This window comes from Peromyscus maniculatus, chromosome 6 (genome assembly GCF_049852395.1).
Source record: "Peromyscus maniculatus bairdii isolate BWxNUB_F1_BW_parent chromosome 6, HU_Pman_BW_mat_3.1, whole genome shotgun sequence".
Taxonomy (NCBI): Eukaryota; Metazoa; Chordata; class Mammalia; order Rodentia; family Cricetidae; genus Peromyscus; species Peromyscus maniculatus.
In genome coordinates this window covers 25,383,558-25,403,854 of record NC_134857.1, presented here as the reverse complement: position 1 = coordinate 25,403,854, position 20,297 = coordinate 25,383,558, and the positions used below count along the sequence as shown (strand labels likewise).

At 49.3% G+C, this 20,297-nt stretch overlaps 1 protein-coding gene across 8 annotated transcripts in view; it reads right to left on the bottom strand.

Moving 5' to 3' along the window:
- Jade1 (jade family PHD finger 1) overlaps window positions 1-20,297 on the bottom strand; it is a 64,447-nt gene that overhangs the window by 34,085 nt on the left and 10,065 nt on the right. For all 8 annotated transcript variants that reach the window (XM_076574035.1, XM_076574037.1, XM_076574038.1 and 5 more), the window contains exon 2: window positions 5,179-5,256. In XM_076574035.1, coding sequence (XP_076430150.1) covers window positions 5,179-5,230 — 52 coding nt within the window. In that variant the 5' untranslated portion in view covers window positions 5,231-5,256. The remainder of the gene's footprint in view (window positions 1-5,178; window positions 5,257-20,297) is intronic.

Genomic DNA, 20,297 nt, shown 5'->3' with positions numbered 1-20,297 from the left:
GTTGCAGGGACAGATTATTTTGATTTTGATGACATAATTCATGTAAACATGGCTAAACCTCTCAAAGTACACACTTAAAATATGTGCAGCTTGCTGTACATAACTTACCCATCAGGAAACTATGAGAAGGCAATCACCACTAACACAGCACACCATTCTCAGTTAAGAAAGACTCCAGCCACCTTCCACACAGGAACCCTTGACTTGGGTGGGGACCCCAGCGAACCTCCCTGCCCCAGTATCTCTGCTTGAGGCCTCTTCCTTCTGACCTTCCTGTTCAACACAAGTCGCTGTTTCAGAGAATACGCAAGTACAAGGCCCAGAGTTTGTAAGAGCACAACCCAGTCAGTGTACACACATACACACACACACACACACACACACACACACACACACACAGAGAGAGAGAGAGAGGAGAGAGAGAGAGAGAGAGAGAGAGAGAGAGAGAGAGAGAGAGAGAGAGCGAGCATACCCTCAGTAAATAGATTTTTGAAAAGCAGATAAATGTTCTACTTAACGTGTCGTTCAGGAGAGTCACCGAGTGTTGCTCTAAGGAAACTATCACAGAGAGCCTAGAGCTGCAATGGCAGGTGCGGGGACACACTCCTGTTTGACCTAAGACAAAGATGTCTCTGATCTCCCAGAAAATGAGACACCTTTCGGCAGCAGGTCCTGAGGAACGCCTGTCCATCGACCACTTTCTGAAAGTCAAAAGGATCCAAGCCACTACCTGGCTAGCGCTACAGCAGCAGCCTCCCCTGTGCCCTCCAGGCCTGGGGTGGGATTGACGATACCTGATGAAGCTATCACCAGGATGCTCCTACAATACCCCCAAAGCAACAGCAGCTCTGGAGCTGGTACGTGGTGCTCTGCTGTACTAGCAACATGGGACTAAAGCAGGAGGGTCTGAAGCTCCAGGCCAGCTTGAGTGGGGTAGCAAGACCCAGTCTCAAAAACCTAGAAAGAGTAATAGTAATTCTTTACATTCCTCACTAATTAAAAGATTATGGCATAAAATACTGTTCAAAATACTTTTCAGAAGGGCGGGGGTGCCAACCAGGAAATGAGAAGCCTCAAAGTCTGCAGGTAACTCATGCTACAGGCAAGACAGGGCATTTGCCAAACCCTGCAGTGACTTCGCTGAGGCGGTGTCCAGCAGCTGACCGCTGGGGCATCTTCACCCCACCATCCCAGCACTGGGGAGCTGCGGTCAGGAGGACCAGGAGTTCAGGTCATCCTCCCAACACAGAGTTTGAGGGCAGCTTGGGCAGCCTGAGACCCAGTCTCAAAATAAAGACACAGTAAGTCAACTTTGGCTCCCTTTTCTGCTTGCCTTCAGCAAGAAGTAATGATCTTGACAATAACATCTAAAATGATGGCCACTCCCTGGTAAGTAAGTGATTCCTAAAGCTAAGTCCTCTCTACTGGCAAATCTGACTTAAAATCTCTATGTGCACACTGTCCAAGGAAAAACAGTCTTGTTAAACTATCTCAGACACTGAGAAGAATGGGAGGGAGGGTCTGTCTTTTTCACTATGCCCAGCTTCCACCAGGACAGAACATTTGGGGCCAGCACAGTTACAAAAGGCTCCAAGATCACAGCAGGCAGTGGGCCCTGCCCAGGCAGGCACCAAGCCCCTCCTGCTCCTGCCAGACACGGCCAGCACACCCCCCCTTTGAAACATTATAAATAGCCCTGCTGGCCTGCCCTGGAGATAAAACAAGGGGAAAGCCTCAGGAGTAATCTAATGCACACTGCACACCACCCCCCAGTTTTAGATCAGTTGCGTGTAATAAGCTGTTCCGGCTGTGAGTTAGGCCCTACCACCACCACCAAAAATAAAAGGTAGCAGAAGATTACTCTGTGCACGAAAGGTTCTGGAACCAGAGACTCTGTTCACACCACCATAAAGCAGACTATGAACGCCCTCCCCACCAACCCAATGGTCACTCACGACTTAACATGTAACACAGGTCTAGCAATACTGAGTGCCATGGGCCAGTGTCACAGCATCAGGCTGCAGACCTAGCACACTGCCCTGGACAAATACAGCAATGGCCACATGAATTCTCAACTGAAATTACCCAACAGCATCAGATCAACCTGCTGTCCGTGCTGGGAGGAGACCCTAACACCTGCTACAGCTCCTGAAGCCAACCTCCATCGTCCAGTCTATTCCCACCTTCTGAAAAGCAGAAGGTTTGACAGTACTCCTTAAACAGTACTGAACTTTTCTAACTTTTATAGGGAAAATATGTAAGGATATAGATCAGAACTATAGTGAGCCTCAGACAACCAATAATATTCCTACCCAAAAGGGGACGTTTTATTCTAATTAGTCTTTGCAGATAGACTGAAATCTTTAGAAATAAGAAAACTATCTGGTGGACCCTATTCCCACCTTTGTCAGGCTCCTACGGACCCAGGACCCTGGGGGAAGCAGGAAGCTAAGGCCTCACTTCCCCGGGCCACACCCAGGCACAGGGTATAACTTCAGACTTTGGCTGGGTTACCAGTCCCAAGAGCCCAGCAATTACAGACCCTGCCTACAAACTCCCCAGCACTATTCCATCCAACTGCAGGGTTGGGCCTCCAGGGCGGCTGGAGGAAGACCAACAACCCTGACTACAGTGGATGAGGGCTCACTCCTGGCCCAGAAAAGGCCCAGCCATCCCCAACTGTAAATACCACACTGCTATTCCCCTGGGCCAGGCCAGAACACCAAGCGATGGGCTCCAGACTCAGGAGCCAGCAGGCCCCAGCTCCGCCTGTGGCTGGTGCTGTGGCCCCATGCTGACGTCTACAGCTGTCTCTCCTCCTCTTGGACATCCTGCCAAAATCCCCGTCAGGCCTGCAGGCTGGGGAGGCTGGGAGGTGGCCACTGCACAGACCCTTGTTGTAAACAAGACTCAGGACATGGAAAGCTATCACAGGTGTGGACCTCCCTGCAAGAGCACAAGATGCCACTACCACCCCCAGACCCGAGTGTACACAAGGGGAGGGGTCCCAATGCAATTACTGGCTTAGTGGCAGAGGCCTACATCATGAACTAGCTGCTAGGGAAAGAGGGAAGAAGAGTCCAGAGCTGAACTATGCAGACACTGCCGGAGGACCTGGCAGTTAGGAAGAGCTACTTGCTCACCACTATCACCATTCACCATAATTACCAAGTCACCAAGCCTGACCAGGCGGTCATAAAGCACCACCAGCTTCTGCACTGAACCAACTGTATGGCAAAATTACAGGTGACCTAGGCAACTGTCATTTCTATTGCCCACAACCACCATTAGAGTCCCGGGTGCAGGCAAGAGCGGTGCTTGACCGCATCCTACCTTAGAAACTCCCAGATGAACAGACAGGAACACAGTAGGAGGAAGAAAATGGCCCATCCCAGCCAAGGTTCGGGCATGGACATTTCTGAGTGTGTGTGTGTGTGTGTGTGTGTGTGTGTGTGTGTGTGTGTGTGTGTGTGTGTACACATGCACAGCCACCTGCCACAGCACACGTGTGGAGGTCAGAGGACAAGGTGCAGGGATGGGTTCTCCATTTGGGTCTGAGAGATGGAACATGGGCTGCCCAGCTTGGCAGCGAATGCCTCGACCACTCTGCCAGCCCTGGACACACTTGCAAGGGGAACTTCCTAAACGTAAAAAGACCAACTTTCCAAAAAAAAAAAAAAAAAAGCTTCAGGACAAAGTCGTGTACAAAAGGAGACAGGGGCAGGTTAAGGCACTTTGATAGGCGTCACAGACAGTCAAAGAAAAAACAAAAAAAAAAAAACACCGAACTTTTGCCAGAAAACTAAAAAGCAGGAGTCGAGGGCCTCACACCCAACTTGGTGTTCCCAAGCTCACACAGGTGGCTTTACCTGCCTGCATGTATGGTGGAAACCTCAATGGCCCCCTAGGAAATAAGAGAAAAACCCTCCTTTGGAGACAACTTCCTACCTCCCCTGATTCCCACTTCCCCTTCACAGGAGCTCCCTTGAGTCTCTCACCCAGCTGGTGGTCACATCTGGCCACAGCTCAGCTCCACACCACCGGCCCACCATCACCCTCACTCGGTTCTATACCCACTGCTCCATGTCTTCCCACAGCTACAGCCACAGGTCGGACAGTCAAAATCTGCATGGCTGATTCAGGTTTATAGCGCTCCCACCTTGTCCGTGGCTGTCCACGTGGCCCCCACAGCAGCATAACCAAACTCATGCTGACCGCCTGGGACATCAGGCAGCCAAACAACCCTATGTGGCCAAAGCTTTTCATCCCTGGGACCTGCCCAAACACCGCCTCCTGCCTGGTTCTTCCCAGACCTCCTCTCTTGAGTTCCTACATACCACTTCTACAGCACGTCATGATAGCTGTGTTCACATCAGAGCTGTTCTTAATGTCTGAGGCAAAGTGCCTAGAAAGCAGGCCTGGCTCCCTTCCCGCCTCACAGTACAGCAAGCTTTCTTTCAAGGCTTCCAGAGTTTAATGTGTAATGTCAAACCTAAGCTAATGGGCTAGAGTGCAGGCACTGAGCTAGGTACAAAATTCCCTTCTGCAGTCTGCAGGGAGCGCTTCTCTCGGCAGTCTGTTAGCTCCTTAACACAGACACCGTGTGACATTTATTTTGACTGCCTGGAAGCCAACTAACCCCTGGTTCTCAGCTGCACTATGAAAATCTGAGGTTGCCAGAGAGCTGAGACGCAGACAGTGACGGTATTAAACCCGGGACAGGGCAGGGACTCGTGTGCCATCTCTGAAGATCCTGGACTTGGTACCCTCACATCACACTAGGCAGTCCTCCATCTGCCCTCGGAGCCCCGGGCAGGCTGAGCTAGTTAATAATTACCTGGCTTGGATTAAGTTCCCTCTTCATAGAGAGCAATGTGAGGTGCCATAAATGACATTTAATGAAAACAGACACACTGGTGGCTCTTGGACCGGAATTCTTCTCCCTGAGTAACACACAGGGAGCCTGCAGCAGGCCTGCCTGCAGCCAACCTTGCCGGCAAAGATCTGGTTACAGCCCTGCAGTATGGCACTCAGAGGTGTTTCTCCAGGCCCTGCCTTTCTCCGACCTGCCTGGCATGCAGAAGGCCCTGGCTATTTACAGCATTATACTGGAACATCCTGTTGTCGCACCGACCCAAACCCAAGCAGGCTCCTCCGAGAACAACAACCAGGACTTACTGCCATTGCCGTCAGAATCCTCGCTGCTGCTGGGAAGGCGACCTCGTTTCATGATCTCCCCGGGAGACAGCAGGCAGCCTGCAAAGCAATGAGACAGCACTTAACCCAAGCCGGTAACAGGCGATCATCAAGTTGTGCTTCAGATGGCAGCCAGGATGCCGCAAACAAAAGCAAACACAGGGCCTCGAGGAGCATTTGAATTGCAAACAGTGAAAAGACCAAAGACACATAATTAGCTGAAATCATTAACAGACCAGGTTAAGAGTCAGTCGGGGGAGGGGTGAAGTCACATGTGGGCAGGTCCCCCAGAGGTGCCACCCTTCCCTCCACAGTCCCCAGACATCACTACAACTACTCCAGGAGTCTCCTGGGCCCTGGCAGGGAGGACTGCAGAGAACAGTCCACAGCAAGGAGCAGTGCTCCCTCCCCAGACAGCCCCATGTTCTATGTGCATGTTGGGGGCGGGGCTGGGGCTCATGCTGCCTTAGAAACACTGCACTGGGCATCATGAGGCTTCTTCGGCAAATTCTGTGCAAACGAGCCCCAAATTTTGCTAAGATGAACTAAGTAACAACCTGTGGCTCTAGAAAGAACCAGTGGGGTAATGGGGAGACACAGGCGCCATCTCCCACCCCTCAGAGGTCCACAGCTAGAACTAGAGGGGACTACAGGAACGCTGATCCAGACCCCTCCCCTTCTGTCCCTTTACAGTGACTTCCCCAAGGTCACTCTGGATAGTAAACTCACACTCCTTATTACCCAAATCTTTTCAGGGCAAGCATGAACAAATTCAACTAATAAAAAAAAAAATCAGGCAAAGTGCGCACGCGTGTACACACACACACACACACACACACACACACACATACACACACACAACCAGCCCACCCAGCCAGGCCTCCAGATAGCTCAGTAAAGGGCTCCAGCACATCTCAGTTAAGAAAAATACTACCTTTATGAAAGAGGGCAGCGGCCAGAGATTACAGGGACAGTTACTGAACCTGTACAGAGAAATCAACACTGTTTCAACAAAACTAAAAAGCTTTTCCAAACTAAAATTACTGACTGGCTTAGCACCTGTGGGGCCATGATCTTATACTGCCAGATCAACGACTCCCCCCAAAAATGGAAAGCTTTTCAAGCCGGAAGAATGGTAGCCCTTCACCTAGCCATCCCACCAACCTTTGCACGTGTGTAATGAGGTCTGTTTCCAGTGAACACTCAGCAAGAGGAGCGGTGTGGACAGCCCCACAGCAATGTGCTGATTAAAAACCCACAGCTCCTCTCTGAACAGACCTGTAAAAGGGCAGTCAAGAGGCAGAGAACACCAGACTGTGGGGGGCTGAAAGAGGCCACTCTGGTCTAAGGGTTATTTTGAGTTACCTTCGCCCTCCCTGACCAACAGCAAGACATAAATTCCCTAACCAAGGACATTCACTTATAAAGGTGTCCCACCATACAGTTCTTAATCATGCACAACCCTCAATTACCATTCATTCAAACTTCAAGGTCAACTTCCCACAACTTGACTCCCTCAAAGTCCAAACCCCCGTTTCCTTTATTTAGTCCTTTAAAAATGTTTGCTCTTTTTAAAGAACAGCATCTGAGGAGCTGGAGAAAAGCTCTGTGAGGAAGTACACCCAGAACCCACCAGGGGCTGCTCACTATCATCTGTAACTCTGGCTCCAGCCTTTTTGGGCACCTGCACTCATGTGCTAATAGCCACACACAGACACATAATTAAAAATAAATCTCTTAATAATACAATAGTTTATTATCTCCATATCTAATACCTTTGGGGTGTCTTCACTTTTTTTTAATGTGACATACAGCACGCACACACGCACACAAATGAAGTTTATTTGCCTTTATCCTGAGACTTCTGTTGTCAACAATTCACAGGCTACCACTAAGTGACCGTGAGCGGGTACTGAGTTTCTCAGAGCCATAGTACAGGGCAGTATGTTTCCCCTTCTGCAATAATGGACCCACATGATTCACTCAGATATTTAGACTCCTGAACTTTAATGCAATGTTTTATATGATCCTCCAGAGAAATCCACCCAATTTAAAGTCTGTGGGCTTTTCTTTACCAACCGATTCTCTAGACCAGTTAAAGGGGACTTCGGAGACAGATGGCTTAGCTGGTAGAGTGCTTGTAGCCAAAGTGCAAACATCATTTCAATACCCACAACCCACATTAAAAGGCAGGGTTCACTTGTAACCCCAGCATTGTGGGCAGAGACAGCAAGACCCCACGGGACCCCCTGGTAGGCCAGTCAGTGAGAAACCCTGTTGCCAACAAACAGCTCTAAGGCACACATGTGCAGTCACACACCAGTAAAGGAATTTACTGTCAACACCAGGAGTCCAAATGGAGTCAACAGCCACCTCCAGAGACACGGTCTGTGGGCTACAGCTCCATTCACAGAATGGGCCGCCACTATCCCAAGATCCACCCATTCATCCTCCCCAGAGATATCTCACCCATAACTCCCGACACTCAGCAACCTACAACCTGACCACTTGTGCCCTAAGTTCCCATGACTCGTGCGCGCGCACACACACACACACACACACACTCCCCACTTGCAATGACGGGTTCCCCTGCCACCTGTGTGTGCTGACAGCCACACCCTCTTCCAACCTTCGAAAGACACCCCTGCTCCCCTGGGGCACAGAGAAAAGAGGAAACACCTCTCATTCCTCACACCAGCTTCAGCTCTGCAAAGCCTCATAGGTTAGAAGGAGTTTTCTAAAAATTGAAAATTACCACCTAAAGAGGAATTCCTTAAGTAACAGTGCCATGCAGCCCAGCCTGAAGGACGTTCACCACCTCGGGAGCAGAAGAGAAGGCCCAGAGAACTTGCCTGCTGAACAAGGCAGCAGGGCTTGCCCCCTCTTGACTCAATTCTTCCCCCTAAACAGAATGGCTTGGGACTCGGAATCCCTGGCCATGTAGATGCCTTCCTCCCAGCTTTCAGACAAAACCCCAAGCGAGACTGATATTCTGAAGTACAAGTAAAATTAGTATTTTCCTTCTCGTGAAGTCCATTCTTGTCCGCCCTGAAAGACCCTGAGTGATAGAGCTGAGAACAGTGTGCTCTTCCTGTGGGTGGCGGGGTGGGGGTTAATGTTCAGCAAACTCCCCTCCTCTGTGGCTCTAATGTACTTCAACCTTGACATCGGGCTGATTTATCTCACCCAGGGTTACTTACTGTATCAGAAAAATCAAAGTGTGAGTTACTATCTTTAACACACACAGGGGACTCACAGGTTGCAAGCATCTGTCCACTAAAAGCCAGACAGAGCAAGAAGGAGCCTCTGCGTCACTATTCCTGACTTCGGGAGCACTTGCTGATTGCTACCTACACAGATGGTAAGGAGCTAAGTGATAATCAATTGAAAGGGCTACTCACACACAGCACTCCAGAGAAGGCAGCCGAGACACCTAACAGCAGGCGAGGCACCCACAAAGACCTGAACAGGCGGGGCCGGGCTTCGGGGAGCTTCTGGCCTACTCAATGAATGCAGGCACACAACAGAGATCCAGCATCCCTAGTGCTCAACAGTGGTGAACACAAGAGTCTATATGAACCCAGAAGGTTCAAAGAGTCAAGGATCGCCACCAAGGTGAAGGAGCCAGAAAGCACATCTCTACATATGCCTCGGGACACCCTCTCCATACTCAAGACTTTGGTGTTTCCCTTTACAGTAGAAATCCTTTTTTCTTTTTTCATTTAGTGTGTATGGGTGTGTTGTCTGCATATATGAGTGTGCACCACGTGCATGCCTGGTGCCTGAGGAGATCATGAGAGAGGACATGGGGTCCCCTGGGCCTGGAGTTACAAACAACTGTGAGCCACCATGTGGTTGCTGGAATTCAAGTCCGGGTCCTCTGAAAGAGCAGCCAGTGCTGTTAACAATTAAGCCATGGCAACAGCTCCTAGATATTTCTTCTTATTTATATGTGATTGCCAGAGTTTAATGATTGACATTGTGTAACTGTCAAATCCCATTATGGATTTAGTCTTCGACCACTATTATGGTTTGAATTCACCCCTGAAAAAGAAAACATGTCTGAGGGAGTGTGGGGATTCATGGGAGATATTCCGAGGCAGAACCCTCATGACTGGATAAATACTTCTTCTACATCCACGCTGGGTATCACAGAAGTGAACTTGGCCAGTTCGGCTCACTCACCATGGACTATCTTCTACCTTTTTAGGAAGGCCCTCTCCAGATGCAGCCCCTCATTCTTGGACTTTCCAGCCTCCCAAACCAGAAGTTAAATAAATAAACATCTACTGCCCTTGACTTACCCAGCCTCAGGTATTCTACTGTAGCAACAGGAAAGAGACTAAAACACCTCGATTCCCTCCCCACAACCAATGACAGGAAAGGAAGCGGCCCTCAGATGTCCTCAAGACCAACAAACCTCCCTCTCCAGTCCACACTGAAGGCCAAACTGCAACCTGCCCTGGAGGAAATAAACCTGGCTTCTCAGACCCTTCCCAGCTGTACCCAAGCATCCATCCTAAGAACACCTTGGACGGGCTAGGCCTCTGGCCATAAAGCCGCCATCTGGGTCCCAGGTCTCAGCCTGGGCAAGGGTGCTGCTCGGCTGCCCTCTTCCCCAGGGCTAAGTTCAAAGACGTCAACATCACCCTCCATCTAACTCCATGCAGCTCATCCTGCACCACTCAGCTCCACAGTTTCCCTCCTTTGGATCTTGTTAAGTTGCTGTGCAAGATCATCATTTACTTGAACAGTTAACGGGCAGGACACGGTGGCACATGCATGTAATCCCAAGCACTCAGGAGGCAGGTGCAGGATTCCAAGCTTAAGGCCAGTCAGAGCTCAATAAGGAGATCCTCTCTCAAAAAAACACACTTGGGGCCATCAAGATAATTCATCAAGTAAAGGCACTTGCCACCAAGTCCTAAGAGGCCTGAGTTTGAAGCCCAGAACGTACATGGTGGATGAAAAGAACTAGCGCACACATGCAGGCACTGTGTGTACACACACACACACACACACACACACACACACGAATGCACACATACACATACACATGCACACACAGACACATGAACATACACACTTGTAATAAAAAAAAAAGTAACCATAATAATAATGGAAAAGAAAAGACATTAAGGGGAATCTCTTCCAAGCAGATGACCACGGCAGACTGTGAAGGGACCACAACAAGTATTGCAGGGAGAGAAGAAGATGCGGTCAAGGCCAGAGCAGCACACAGCCCAGTGGAGTAACAAGGAAGGATCCGTGCCAAAGCCTCTGAGGGAACTTCAGGAAAGGGCTTCTAGTTAAATCGACTTCGTAAGCTTAGCTCAAAAGCCCAGCCAGCCGAGCTAGTGCCCGAACATAAGGGCAGGTGACCTTTACTGGACTGACTCAGCGGAACGCTCCGTTTTTATTTCATGTGTGTGGTGTCTGGCTGACATGTATGTCTGTGCACCGCTGCTTGTGTCTGGTGGCTGAGGAGACCAGAAGAGGGTGTCAGATCCGCTTGGAACTGGAGTTACAGACACTTGTGAGCAGCCTTGCGCATCTGAGAATTAAACCTGGGTGCCCTGGAGAAGAAGCCAGTGCTCTAAAGCACTGAGCCATCCCCCATTTATCTTTTGGTGGGTTTGTTTGGTTGGTTTGGTTTTTCAAGACAGGGTTTTTCTTCGTAGCCCTGGCTGTCTGTCCTGGAACTCTCTCTGTAGACCAGGCTGGCCTCGAACTCCCAGAGACCCGCCTGCCTCTTCTGGGATTAAAGGTGTGTACCACCACCACCCAGCCTATCTTTCTGTGTTTTAAGCAGTTTTTTTTTTTTTAATTTAGCATACAGAGCAATGGGTTACATTATGGCCCTTCCATACTTATGTTGCTATGCTTTGTTTTTATTTGCGCCCCAACGTCCTCCTCTTGCTGGTCGCCCCCCCCCCAAACAGTCTCCATTTCTGCTTTCATGGGACATGTATTCCATTGGCCTTTCCTCCCCTACTCCCTCAAGATCTCTTCCTTTAACACACTGACAAGGACAGAGAGGAAGGACCAGAGCACTCTGAGGTGCAAGAGTAACTGCCGACCAGCCATAGTGTTCCTCTGTGCTCCCTACAGAGTGCCCCCGAGGATTACAGTTTCTGCAGAACAGTGACTTTTTTTAACAATGCCACCAGACCTGACTTAAAGGAATCCAATGTCCAGGAGCCCAGAGAGTCTACTGCTGTGAGAAACATGGCAGCTAGATGAAGTTCTGGGTAGTGGGCACTGCGGACTGAATTTCCTGAAGAGCACCAGGAAGTCAGGTTTCAGTGAGAACATCACTGGTCCTTCTTAGAGAGCTAAGGAGAGGTAGCTGGCCAAAGACCTGGCCGGACCACTAAACAGCCATCTGGCATCTCCGTTCACTGCAAGGTGAGATGCGCCAAGACATCTGGCCAGCTGTGGCGAGAGTTCAGAGGACAAAATACATTCAACCCTCTCTTTCAGGTGGACTAAAGCAGTTATTACCTACACATCAACTCAAAACTGCACCAAGGAGGGAGGACGCTCCAGTGTGAACAAGCTGCGGACTGCTGCCTTCCTGGATGGGGAGACTTTGGAAGCTACTGTCTGTACAGTGAGAGCAAGGTCCCGAAAAACCTTCAAGCTGGAGTTTCCTCTGACTGAAACTGAGGAAGTGGCCAAGCAGTGAGATGAAAGGGCCAGCAGCTGACTGACCTGCCCTAAAATAGATCCAGAACTCGAGTCACTGAGTTCAGTGGCCCCAGTGTGGCCCTGGGGAAAGAGGAGGAGGAATTTTACCCACGATTAAGAATGCGGAGGGTGTTTATTCAACACTATTCCTGGGAAAGGGACTCACAGAAGAGACAGACCAGCCAGGACTGGAACAAGCAGGGACCATTTATCAGACCATAAACTCCACAGTTCTAATACGGATCACACCCCAGTGATTTTACTATCTTATGGCTCATATGCAAAAAGGCTGCCTTTTTCCGCAAAGTGTCAATTTTATGCACTACGTCTCCATTGTTATTTATGTCACTGGCAAGATGTTCCAGAAGGTACTCAATTAAAACCTCCACACACTTCCTTAGCCATCATATCACCCAGTTCAGGATGATGTACTGAGATTACCTCCTGGATAAATGGCTGAGTTCCTTCACATGGTCGTGGCCTATGCTCACAGGCTTGCTCGCCTTACTCACCACTCGGGTATCTAACTGACCTTTCACTGGAGTACCATCTGTTATGCTAGTGTGAAACTTATTGGTGTCCTTCCATCCTGTCACTAAAACATACTCTCCTAAGGAATGTGCTTTCAAACACCAGGTGGCCTTACACAAAGCTGAAATCATGTCAACTACTCTGTTAGCCACATTCACACATTTCAGGATTACTTGACAACTGACTCTCAAGTTGAACAATGAGCCCCCAACAGATTACTTCCGTGTTCTCCTCCTGGGCCACCTTCTTTTGTTCTGAGGAAGGTACAGCTTTCCAAGCAACCAGAAGTACACAGTGAAACCTGCCTGCCTGTCCCTAAATTAATGCGGAAAAAAAAAAATCAAGTGGTATCTGATCTTAATTTTTAAAACAAAAGAGCATAAAATACCCAAATTACCAAAATTAATCCATATGCTCAGTTTAATGGTGCCAACAGCTCACACATTTCCCATTTTTAACCAAAAGGCAAAGCTATAGCACATCTAGCTCTACCTAATTCAAAAACAATCAGGAAGTTAACTAGACCCCAGTTAAACTTGCAATCTAAGTATTTCTACAAAAATAAATGAGCTTTTTAGAATGCATGTCATGCATGAAACTTTAAAGAAAATGCTGCCCAAGCTACCATCAGGCCTTGCAGTGGAGTTGATGTCAGCAATAAATGCATCCTCGGAAAGAGAACTCGGACAACTGAGCCGGTACCCACTCTTGTATCCGGTGTCGCAAACATTACCACCACCCCGGAGCTGTGAACACCAGCTCACGTGGATTCTTTACCAATTAGCTTGAACTCGGATTTTAAAAGCCAGGAAAAGCAGCTGGGAGGAGAATCTTAAGGAATGTATAAATGAGTGCTCCAGAACAAATCACAAGCTGCTCCCACTTGCCAATTTATAAATGATTCAATCACTGCTTACACCTAAGACAATCCTTTAAACCCCCGGTCTATGACGGAGCACTCAATTAAGACTCTGAACCAAAGCGGAGTTTAAGGCCATCCTGGGCTACATAAAGTGGAGTTCCAGGTTGGCCTCCTGGGCTATACAAACAAAACTAAAGGGGGGGGGGGCGGTAACTGAGTAAGAGCAGCTGTGACAGGAGCCCTGTGGGTCACTGGTGCCTTGGGGCCATGATATATCTTAACCCCATTTAACACCAAGTAGATGAATGCAAAGCCAAACAGCATCAGTAGTCACCCTGGCCTCACCGTCCCAGCCCTATTTCCGTCCACAGGGAATCCCTTCCTGAGAGACGTGCTCACATATGGAAGGATGTGCCCTTACAGACTTACAGCAGGCAAGCTACGGGTATAAAAATTCTAACAAGAAAGAGGCCGCTTACATACGGGAGGAGGGCAAGGGATTCAGACAATACCCTATACTCCAGGGCAACTTCAGGAAAATGGAAAAGGGCCACGGTGGTTCTGAGGAAAGGGGGCAGTGGCCAGTCATGCTCTAGACAGAAAGCACACATGCACGCCCTGCCTCAGACGGGGCACTACAGACTTCTCTCGAGAGCTCCCGGAAGAAAGACACAAAAGAAAAGCTGATTTCCCAAAGCATTCAGAAGCTACCACTCCATTCTGCCTGGAGGTCTCTGAACCAGGTTCTATCACACTAGGAGATCAAAGGATCACGTTTTAAGCAAAGAATGAATGAACCAAGGTAAGGGTAGGGAAGGATTCCAAACCCACTACTGCACCCTCAGTGGAGTAAGGCAAGAGATACAGTAGGTACGGGGTAACTTAAAGATTTTTAAATGCTCAAACAGATGTTCTTACTGGGGTTATACAAAGCAGCCTTGGCAGAAACCAGGCTTGAACAACTAATGACAATTATGCCGTGCAGATTGACATGCAGCTGCTTTTGAGGAACTTTGGTCCTTGATTAGAGCCGATTGTCAAAAGCGATCAGTTACCACTAACGATGTTAAGGCACCAAAAACCCTTACAGCACTGTCCTAAAGAAAGCAAGAAAAACTCGCAGTGTGTGTGTCCCAAGACCCAGACAGCACACTTCGCGAACACGCACGTCACATCACAAGTTCCACGTGAGAACAAACATTTCATCGCAATCGCACGCCGTGCTGAGATGGCTACAGAAACATCAGATGGTCTGAAAACCTCGCAGAAGGTCTGCAAAGCATGAGGCTCAAGCAGAAGGCCTCACACAACTACACAGCTACAGGAAAGTTCCCAAACGAAAACCGTAAAGCCGTAACTGCAGAGCTGAAGCGGACCCCAGAGATTAAAAAAACGGGGGGCGCTGTCCCAACTTTAGAGAGAGCACGTGGAATCCTGGAGAGGGCCAGCAGCATAGAGAAAACTCACAGGGCAGGCGAGGGCACAAGCTGAACCAAAGCCCCCTTGCCAGGTTGGGAGGGTCCTGGACCCTGGGCTTCCCAGATTCCTGGAGGGCTGCTGGGTTGAGAACAGCCTCTCTAGAAGACTGAAGCCACACTGTGTTATCAGGGGGCAGACCAGCAGTGTGCAATGCAAACAGCAATCTGTCAAATGAAGCATGGCTCCTGGCAAGCTAAGGGAAAGGTGGCTGCCACTGCCTTTCCGCCCAGCGGAGCATACCAAGGCAGAGCTGGAAGAGTACATTAGAAGTTCCATAGCCCTAGCCACCACAGGAAGCCAGCCCTCAGAGCAGCAGGCACAGACCGCTTGGCAGGACACATGCACTCAGCTTGGCATCACCTCCGTCTCCGGAGGAAGCCAATCTGAGTGTTTGTGCTCACTCGGGACCCCTTATTCACACAGGTGACTATGTAGGCATACAGCATCCCTCAAGAGGGAGCCTAAAACCACAACTCTAGTACACTGATTCCATATTATGGAAGGGAGTGTTACTCCAGTCTGAAATTACACAATAAAGTCATTTAAGGTTGAAGATGATTGATTGACAAGTGACAGAGAAAGGAAGAAAGAAGGACCGCCTCTCTATTTATCAAACTTTTAAGACAGTCTCATATATGCCAGAATGGTCTCCAACTCCCTTAACCTCAGATGACCTTGAACTTCTAATGCCCCTGCTTCCACCTCCTGAATGTTGAGATTACAGGCACATACCATCATGCCTACTTTTATGTGGTGCTGGGACCAAACTCAGGGCTTTGTGGGTGTTAGGTGACAGGTAACACTGTCTTAGTGTGAGGCAAGAGGTCACCAGCCTGTTGTAGAGCTTCGTTTATGGATTGTTTTCAGATATCTGAAACAGTGAAGGGGAAATGATACAAGATTCAAATTGCTGTCCACGTGCCGTTCTCACACAGCTGCGCGGTAGCCACGGTGGCCAAGCTGGCTCACAGAACCTAGAGTGCTGATTCCCTGCCCTTTCACCAAAGTTCTGACTGGCCCTTCCCGTCCATTAGCAGGCTGGCAACGTGATGTCTATAACACTGGGTATGTCTGGCTAGAGGAATCAATTACCAGATCCTGGGCAGGGGCCTTACAGCTTAGAAGCAAGGATCCAACATGCTCAGTCCTTAAGAAGTCCTGGACTAACACAGGCAAGAAACAAACACGAGGATGTGGTGAGCAGCTGAGACACAGGTGCCATCCAGAATGCTGTGAATTTCTCACAAAGGCCAACCTGCAGGCTCCTGCTGGGAACCAGTGGACCCTCTGTAACGAAAAACCTCCCACAAACCGCTTCTCTGATTTTCCAGCCAACAGAAAAGCAAGCGCTCCAGACAGACAGCAATACAACGACAGAAGGCAGAGGAAGGGAGAGAAAGAAACCTTTACAAAGTCACCAGAGTTCAAACGCGGAAAGGGACCTCGAGCTCCAAAGAGAACACGCACAAGTCTGTGCTCCCTACCCTTTCAGGGGACTCTGGAGGCCACCAGGTACCAGCCACCAGCCCCGGAGCCCAGGCTTGGAAAGAGAGCCTTGCGCAACGGAGAAAATTTAAACTTTGTCTGAGCGCGCTGAACAGACGCAAACCAGGCACTGCAGCCTCAAGAAGCCGCTAAGCTGGCTCTATTTCTTGCTCTGTCACTCTGGAGTAGGAAGGAAATAAAAACGACTCGATGTGCTCCTCAGCCTGAATTCTCCCCCCACCCCCACCCCGGGAACCTTCACTTTAAACAACTGTGCAGAAACTGTCTTGGTTAAGGGAACTTCGCACATCCGACACTTGGTATTGCTTCAGTTACTCCAACTGAGTGCATTCAACGAGAGCAAACTGTGGCTTAATTTCCTTAGCAAATAGCCCCAAAGAACTCAAAGTTAGAACCCCAACTTCAAGGACAGGTGGGGGGGGGGCTCAGTATGTGTGAGGCTCTGAGTTCCACCCCCAGCAGCAAACTGTAAAGTAATCGAAGAATGAAGAGACTTCAGCAGTCTCAGTCACTTTACTGCGTCTCTACCTGAAGAGCCTAGAGCAACAAGGCAAATAAAGACAGGTCCAGAGGGAAGTGTGGTTGGTGTTGGGGCTGTGGTTTTAGTTCAGCGGTAGAACACCTGCTTAGACCACAAGATGCCCAGGGGCTCTTCCCCAACGCGGAAGAAAAACCAAAACTGGTCTCTGAACATCTGTTGAATGCACCGTGTCTACCACTGGTCCAGTGCTAATAAAGGAGTCCAAGATGAAAATGTGCGGCCCCTCCCCCAGGGCCCGGCGGTCCGTCCCAAGGCTAGTGTTTTCACTTCTGCTGCTCGGGTTGAGTAGAAACTCCCCCGTCATCACTCAAGTCCTGGGCTTGAAAAGGTCTGGTGTTAGTGTCTGACACAGACCCTGCTAAATCTGAGTGTCACAGTCAGGTGCAGGCCAAAGGGCCTTTAGGGCCAAGCCTGCATTTAGAAAGCAGAATACCTCCCCAGCTGTGCCCCCGACCGACCGCACCCCCCCCCCAAAAAAAATCAAAACATACACCTACTTCCCAGGCCTAACTTCATTCAGAAAAATGTCCAAGAAATGACAAGACACTTTCAACAAAATCTCGGTGCAAGATACATTCCACAAACATAGAGGCAGCAGGGGCTGGGAAGGTTTCAGTGGTAGAGTACTTACCACCTAGCATCAAAAGACCTTGGGTCCAATGCCCAGCACAGGGGAAAAAGAAATCAAACAGCCACACAGCAGTTATCGAACATGGCAGTCACCCACATTTCACACTCCCTTGCCGAGCCTAGAGTCACGCCACACTGGGAAAAGCACTGTCCCACTGAGGTGTTCAGCCAGCCCTAAACTTCTAGATGCATGGTCAGAATGCTGCAAGAGCCTGAAAAGGGAGGAAATAAGTTTACACAGCAAACTTTCAGGGAAACAAGGGATTACAAGGAAACTACTTGGCTCATCAATGTTGTTTGTTATGAGGCTCATATGCTTTCTGAAGAAGTGAGGGCTCCCAAGCAATCTCCAGTGCCATGAGGGAAAGGAAGCGAGCAAGGAGAGAACACTGTGCACAGCGCCAGTTCCCTCAGGTGAGCCCCAGGGCAAGGGAGGCCTTTAGGATGCTCAGTGCGTCTATCAAGCCAAGCCTCTCAATGCCATCTCAAACCACTCAAATGTTGCCTGCAATGTCCCAACAACCTTTAGGGACGACCCAATCTATAAACCTGTGGGAAAACAGAGCCAACTCTGACAGACCACTGACTGTAATGACATAACAGGTGCCCTTAATACTAAACCACCAGGGAGAGCCGTGTGGAGGGGGGTGGGGAGTTATAGACAGTCATCTAGCCCCTCCTCACTCCCCACCCTGACAAGGACACAATCCCCATCCAAGAACAGCACAGGCTATTCCAGCCGCCTCACAACTGGAACGTACGACAACCCTTTTCCTGGGCAATCTGAGCATACACACACCAGACAACCACACTTCCTTCCAGTACTTTTCAAACAGACGATTTCCAAATCTAAAATTTCCAAATTGCAACGATGACATTTGAATTGACAGTTTTAACTCAATTAACTTCATGGCCAAAGGCTCGCCTCAGTCAGTATCAGGTGTTTTGTCAAAACGTTAGGTCCAGATGCAATGAATGGTCCTTCAAGAGCCAGTGGTTTCAAAAAAGCTGGCCTTATGATACATCCGAGTCAAGGGAAGAAACCAAGTATGCCTTAGTAATGAATGAAACCGTGTACCAAGCTACGGGACAGGGAAAGTGCCTTAAAGTATGCATGTAAACCTTATCTTGATTCAAGCACATACACACACACCCAAGGGCTATCCCTCTACCACCTGTGGGGCACATGAAGCATCTCCATGTTTAGTTCGTTACATCATCGGGCTGGACAAGCTTTGCTTCTAAATGACAGACAATTCCTTAAACTCCTTCCCTGGTCTGTTACCACTTGGGATGACCTTCCCTATCCACCTACTCTTGCAACCTTGGTAACCAGAGTAAAGCTTTTTATAGGCTACAAAGCTTCAAGCCATGGTAGGAGAAAGGCTAACCCCCTCCCCATTTGGCTGTGCTGGGGACTGAACCTAGGACTTCGTGCAGCTCTTCCTCTTCGCTGCAGTCCCCACCCAGCTCTCTCCGACAATTAAAATCCCGGTGCTAGGAAGCAGCATGGGACTCGAAAGTAGAATGAAATTCAAGTTCTGCTGCACATTCTGGGAGCAACCATTCACTCCGCTAGCATGGGCATAAAGACGTGGGGAAACGGTACATTAGCTGGAAAATGTATGTTCTAGATGAAATTCCAAGTCAAATACATTTACAAAAATGTGTAAACTTTACAAACGAGCATAAAACACCAGACATTCAAAAAATGGTCTTTTTAACTCCAGTACTTGATAACAATGCCAGACTCCGGGACAGAATTGGGGCGGGGGAGCTATATTCATACGCAAGCGGCCAAGCTAAAACTCACTTGCGGTTCGACATTTTGAAGAGGCCACTTATATCATTTAATATAGGTTTGAATCTAACCAGACACACTACAGCCTCCCCTTCACCCACGTTTTTCAGTTTTCTGTGACAGTATCCAAGTCAACCACAGTCCTACAATATTAAGTGTAATAAGGATTTTTAAATGTGTAAAAAGGTTATAGTGAACGGGACTAAAATCTTCGGGATAAAAAAGACTGAAAATTCTGAGCTGCAGAGTATGTCACCTGCCCTGAAGATGTGGTCGGCTGGTACCCATGAGAAATCCCAAGCGTGAAGTGGGTTAAGTCCAATGAACCCTTCCTTTCTCCAGGTAGATGCCGTTCTCTCCTAACTAGTGTGGTCTAACCACCGATGAAGCACTGCTTACATCGGCTTTCGGGAAAATTATTCCCTGTGTCTTCAAACTAGTTCATTAGCTTCGAAAGGTACTAGCCTTAAGCAACAAGCAGCCAAGAGAGGTACCCTCCACCGCAGGTATTCTAAAACGGAAAAACACTCCACCTAAGGGAGCCTTAGGGAGAGAACCCCACAAACTTTCCCGGGAATGGGGACCTCACTCAGGTCCTCTTCCACTTTCCTACAAGCGGAGCTCCGTGGCCAAGCCAAAACTAACATTTCACAAAAGGAAATTTTAAATCCCCTCCAGGCCGGGGTCAACACAAGGGCGGAAGACCTTCGCCACCACCTTTCTAGAAAGTCACCTAAAGCTGCTTTTAAACGGGTCCCCCAGAGATGACGAGCTCTAACTGGATTCGAAGGCACATTTAAATCGCCCGCTTTTTTGTTGTTGTTTGCTGGCAGCAATTCACCAGCGCAGGGAGTGCGGTCGCCCCCGCGCGCCCAGAAGGGGGAGCCCGGGTGTGAAGCCCGAGCGGGGAGCGGGGATGCGGAGCCCGGGAAGCCGCGGGCCACGGAGGCGGTCAGACTAAGGGTCTCGGGTGTGTGAGGGGACCCGGGCCAGGGACTGAGAGGTCGGAATGGGAGGCCACGAACCCAGGATTGGGGGGTCGGAAGTGGGGAGGCCCGCAG